At 35.3% G+C, this 5,806-nt stretch overlaps 1 protein-coding gene across 1 annotated transcript in view; it reads left to right on the forward strand.

Moving 5' to 3' along the window:
• Window positions 1-5,800, forward strand: part of slc46a2 (solute carrier family 46 member 2) — a 10,850-nt gene extending 5,050 nt beyond the window's left edge. Inside the window, exons 5-7 of the mRNA XM_032539659.1 lie at window positions 4,101-4,184; window positions 5,413-5,569; window positions 5,686-5,800. Of these exons, the coding sequence (XP_032395550.1) occupies window positions 4,101-4,184; window positions 5,413-5,569; window positions 5,686-5,743 (299 nt within the window). The 3' untranslated portion in view covers window positions 5,744-5,800. The remainder of the gene's footprint in view (window positions 1-4,100; window positions 4,185-5,412; window positions 5,570-5,685) is intronic.
• The last annotated feature ends 6 nt before the right edge of the window (window positions 5,801-5,806 follow it).

Raw genomic sequence — 5,806 nt, forward strand, 5'->3', positions numbered from 1 at the left:
ATGAATTATCTGTATCCGGATCCGTACTTGAACTGGGCGGGGCCTAAACCGGAAGTGGTCCGATTTAACCCGGAAGTGGGTCAGGTTCTCTTGAAATGTGCGGGGCTTTAACCGGTATGTTATTTAAGCATGCAATTGATATGAGTTGATCAAAAATTGTTATATTTATTGCTGATTTGAAAACTATTTACATGACAGCATTGAGCTTCAGATCAATGGGAGTGTCATTTAAACCAAGCAGCACGTCTGAAACCCACGTTCACCAGAAATCTAATGGTTACTATGTAAGTACTACAAACCCCCGTCACAGAAATCTAATGGTACTATGTAAGTAATACAAACCCACCGTTCACCAGAAACTAATGGTTATTATGTATATACAAACCCCACGTCACCAGAAATCTATGGTTACTATGTAAGTACTACAACACCACACGTTCACCAGAAATCTAAGGTACTATGTAAGTACTACAAACACCCCGTTCACCAGAAACTCTGGTTACTATGTAAGTAACTACAAACCCCACGTTCACCAGAAATCTAATGGTTACATGTAAGTACTACAAACCCACGTTCACCAGAAATCTAAGGTTACTATGTAGTACTACAAACCCCACGTTCAACTCACAAATCTACTGGTTACTATGTACGGCTACAAACCCAAGTTAAAACAACAAACCTGAAACTGAAGAAACCCTAAACGTTAACGGAACAGACCCGCAGCCCGATTGACTGACGGGCGAGAGAGAGAGAGAGAGAGAGAGAGAGAGAGAGAGAGAGCGAGAGAGAGAGAGCAAGAGAGAGAGAGCAAGAGAGAGAGAGAGAGCAAGAGAGAGAGAGAGAGCAAGAGAGAGAGGCCGAGGGAGCGCATTTCTCCATGTTCTGTGTGTGTGTGATAGAGCCGAGCGGGTTTGTAGGCGGCGGGTTTGTATTGTCACAGAACGCTGCGTGGCCAGTTGAGGAGTTGTATTCAATCCGAGCACGGATATTGACTCATATTACTCGGATAATACTTGTACTCGGTTAAAGTGCTTTATCCGTACCGGATACTCGTTTCAGCCAGATACTCGGATCACCCCTATTGATTAGTAAGTCAAAAAGAGATAAGAAAGTCAAAGTATAGTATGTCAAAAAAAAGTCATAGTATAGTATGTTGAAAAAAAACTGTTAAAATATTCATAGATAGTGTGTCAATAAAGTGATAAGAAAGTCATAGTATAGTATGTCGAAAAAGTCATAAAAAAGTCCCAGTACAGTAAGTCAAAAAGAGTCATAAAAAAAGTCAGAGTATAGTAAGTCGCAAAAGTGATAAAAAAGTAATAGTATAGTATGTCGCAAAAGTCATAAAAAGTTATAGTATAGTATGTCGGAAAACGTCATACTATAGTATGTCAAAAAAGTCATAAAAAAATCGTTGGATAGTATGTAAATAAAGTCATAGTTTAGTATGTCGAAAAAAGTCACAAAAACGTTATAGTATAGGATGTCAATACATTTATAGTATAGTATGTAGAAAAAGCCATAGCATAATAAAGTCAATAAAAATACAAAGTTACAGTATAGTAAGTTGAAAAAAGTCCTAAAAAGCCATAGTATAAAAAAGTCATACACATTTTCATAAAAAGAAGTAGTATAGTATGTTGAATAAGACATAAAAAAGTCATAGTGTGGGAAGTCAAAAAAAGTCATAAAAAATTAATTGTTAGTATGTAGAAAAAAAGTATAGTATAAAGTCAAAAAAGTCATAAAAAAGCCATAGTATGTATTCAATATATTTATAGTATAGTATGTAGAAAAAAAGTCATAAAAATAGTAGTATAGTATGTTGAACAAGTAAGTTAGTAAGTCATAAAAAGTCATAAAAAAGTCATAGTATAGTATGTAAAAAAAGTAATAGTATAGTTATCAAAAATGTCATAAATAAGTCAAGTTAGTAGTAGAAAAAGTCATCAAAAGTAGTAGTATGGTATGTTGAAGTCATAAAAGCATAGTATAGTAGTCAAAGAAAAGTCATAGTATAATGAGTCAAAAAAAAGTCATAGTATAGATGTGGCAAAGTCAGAAAAAAATTCATAGTATAGTAAGTCAAAAAAGTCATAAAAAAGGATAATATAGTAAAGTCAAAAAAATAAATAAAAAGCCGTAGTATAGTAGTAGAAAGAAAGTCATAAAAAAGTAGTAGTATAGTATGCCAAAAAAAGTCATAGTATGTTGTCAATACTTTATAGTATGGTGTAGAAAAAAGTCATAAAAAGTCAAAGTATAGTATGTCAAAACAAAATCAGTATAGTGAGTCAAAAAAAAGAGTAAGAAAGTAATATTATAGTATGTCAAAAGAGAAAGAAAGTAATAGATAGTATGTCAAAAAGAGATAAGAAAGTAATATTATAGTATGTCAAAAAGAGATAAGAAAGTCATAGTATAGTGTGTCAAAAAGAGATAAGAAAGTCATAATATAGTATGTCAATAAAGTGATAAGAAAGTCATAGTATAGTATGTTGGAAAAAGTCACAGTATAGTAAGTCATGAAAAAAGTCATATTATAGTATGTCAATACATTTATAGTATAGTATGTCAAATTTTTTTTTAAACATTATTAGTATGGTATGTTGAAAAAGTCATAAAAGGTCATAGTATAGAATGTCAAAAAAGTCATACTGTAGTATAGTATATCAAAAAACAATTGGTAAATCATTCAAAAGTGATAAGAAAGTCATAGTATAGTATGTAAAAAAATTCATAGTATTGTATGTCATAAAAAGTAATAGTACAATGTGTCAAAAAAGTGATAAGAAAGTAAGAAAGAAAGTCATTGTATAGTATGTCAACAAAGTCATAGTGTAGCATGTCGACAAAAGTCATATAATATGTAAAAAAGAAAATCATAATATAGGATGTCAAAAAAGGGATAAAAAAGTCATAGTATAGTATTTCACAAAAAGTAATGTTATAGTATGTCGAAAAAAGTAATTAAAAAGTCATAGTATGTCGAAGAAAATGTGGAAGAACTTAGTATGTTGACTAAATGTGATAAAAATGTCAAAGTATACATAGTATGTCATGAAAAGTCATAGTATAATATGTCAAAGAAGTGTTAAGAAAGCCATAGTATACCATGTCGAAAAAGTCATAGTACAGCATGTTGAAAAACGTTATAAAAAAGTCCTAGTATAGTATGTTGAAAAAAGTAATTCAAAAGTCATAGTATGTCGAAGAAAATGTGGAAGAACCCCCCCTCGGCTTATCACTGAACCAGGAGCCAGAGACTCACATCCTCCATTTTGGTGTTGGTTGGCCACTGTACCACCACGTCACAAGATAAAATGAATTTGAAAAAGTCATAATAAAAAACATATAGAAAAGTATGTCAAAAAGAGTGAGAAAAATGTCAAAGTATAACGAAAAAATATATTGAAAAGAGGTCATAACGTAGTATGTCGAAAAAAGCCATTAAAAACTCACATGTCATGTCGAAAACAGTCATAAAAAGTCATAGTATAGTTTGTCCTAAAACTCATAAAATGTCATATTACATCATGCCAAAAAAGTCACAAATAATCCATTGTAAAGTATTATTCAAAAGTCAAGAGAAAAGAACTAGCACAAAACAGCTAATAATAAGCCTTTATGAAATTGATATAATGTTAAACCTGTCTCGTTTTTTGCAATGAGTGGTAGATGGGAACAAAATGTCATATTGTCAAATTTTGTCACGCACATTTTCAAGGACAAACACTGATTGTTTAGATAATGAGAGTCTGGAAAAGTATGTCAGAAAAAATCATTAAAAAAAGTCTTAGTATAGTATGTCGAAAAAGTCATAAAAAAGTCTTAGTATAGTATGTCAATTCATTCACAGTATAGTATGTGGAAAAAAGTCCTAAAAGGTCATATTATAGTAAGTCAAAAAAAGAGATAAGAAAGTCCTAGTGTAGTATGTCAAAAAAAAGTCAGTTTACTATGTCAAAAAAAAGTCATAGCTAATATTTCGAAAAAAAAGTTTAGATGATGAGAGTCTGGAAAAGAGAGAAAATAGTCGGCGGTGGGTGCAAAAGAACCGGGTGGAGGAAAAAGAGTAACCAGCATTCATTTGTCCACAGCTCGCTCCCTCACTCTGTTTGCTCTCATCCCGATGCCCACCATCAGATCTCTGCTCTCACAGCAGGTTCCAGCATCCTCATGTGGTGAGTGCGCAACCTCTGTGTGTGTGCGAAGGTGTGTAAAAGCACTAGAGATGAGCAATTATAACATTAGAGATGATTATACAGTGACAACAGTTCAATACACAGCAAGGGTAATGTACTTTCTACTGATGCTTTCAACAGTTTAATTTGATTACACAAGTAAGAACTATGGAGAGCGCGTGGTCCGGGACATGTACGCCTTCACACTTCACTTTAACTTGCTGCTAACAGTTTGTTATGTCCGTTCACCTTAATTTATAAAGAAAAGAAAAACATTCTCACTTCACTGTTTCTCCCTTTTACCGCCGACATAAATCTAAAATGCACATATGGTAGTATTAGGATACAGATAGTGAGATTGTGGAACAGGATCAGAGTGTGTCATTAGTGAGTAAAGAACGAATGACAACATGACATTTCCTGAAAGTTGAGTTTACAGTCTAAAGTTCATAAAAAACTAACTCATCCTCTCCCACTGCTCTTATCAATCTGTCATGTTTAGCGCATTCATTGCTGCGTGATGAGAGTTATTGTATTGTTATTATATCTCACCCGACAGCCAAAAAGAGGATGCATCGTAAAGAGCCTCTGGTTAGAGTGCCATGCTTCCATTTTTCACACACACGCACGCACGCACACACGCACGCACGCACGCACACACGCACGCACACACGCACGCACGCACACACACACATGCTTGGTCAATGATGATTAGAGAAGTCAGTGCAATGCAATAAAATGCAATGCAAACACACACACACACGCACACTCACTCTCTCACACACACACACACACACACACACACACACACACACTAACTTGGTCATTGAATGATTAGAGAAGGAAGTCAGTGCAATGTAATGCAATGCAATGCAAACACACACACACACACACACACACACACACACACACACACACAAACACACACACTAACAACCCCAACCCTATTCAAGTTCACACACACACACACTTACAAATGTGGAAATCATAAAACATATATGAGAGCCATGCTAGTTGTCTCCCCTGTTTCCAGTCTTTATGCTATATTTACAGTACAGATAGTAGATATCAGTTTTCTAATCTCACCCTCAGCCAAACAGTGAATTTGTATTTCCCAAGAATCTCAAAATACTCCTTTTGAAGAGATCTCTGTGAGTAAGGAAATTGTACGTTTCCTTTGAACCTTTTCTTCTCTTTCCTTTGACCTATCCGTCCTCCTACCCATCAGGCACCACTCTCACCTACTTGCAGTTGGCTCTGAAGTTTGCCGGTCTGGCGTACATCCCGACCTTTACTAAGATCTATCAGGGAACCCTGGACTGGTTCCCAGGCTTCGTCTTCATGCTGTCCAGCATCATTGCAGTACTGGGAATGATACCCATCAGGTATGATGGGGATGATATATAATGTTGCTGGGGGTGGTAATATCTATTCCTAGGGTTCAATATTCAATTTACAATGTCATGTCTTCTCAAGAACATGTCCTCTCTTCTCCCTCCAGTATTGTCGGCTGCAGATCAGCTCAGACGCGACAGTACATGAGGATTCAGGGCGACTGAGGGCAAAGACGTCACCGCCAGCAGGGACTTAGTGTTGGTACGAGGCCGACGGGAAGCAAGACT

This window comes from Etheostoma spectabile, chromosome 16 (assembly GCF_008692095.1).
Source record: "Etheostoma spectabile isolate EspeVRDwgs_2016 chromosome 16, UIUC_Espe_1.0, whole genome shotgun sequence".
In the NCBI taxonomy this organism is placed as follows: domain Eukaryota; kingdom Metazoa; phylum Chordata; class Actinopteri; order Perciformes; family Percidae; genus Etheostoma; species Etheostoma spectabile.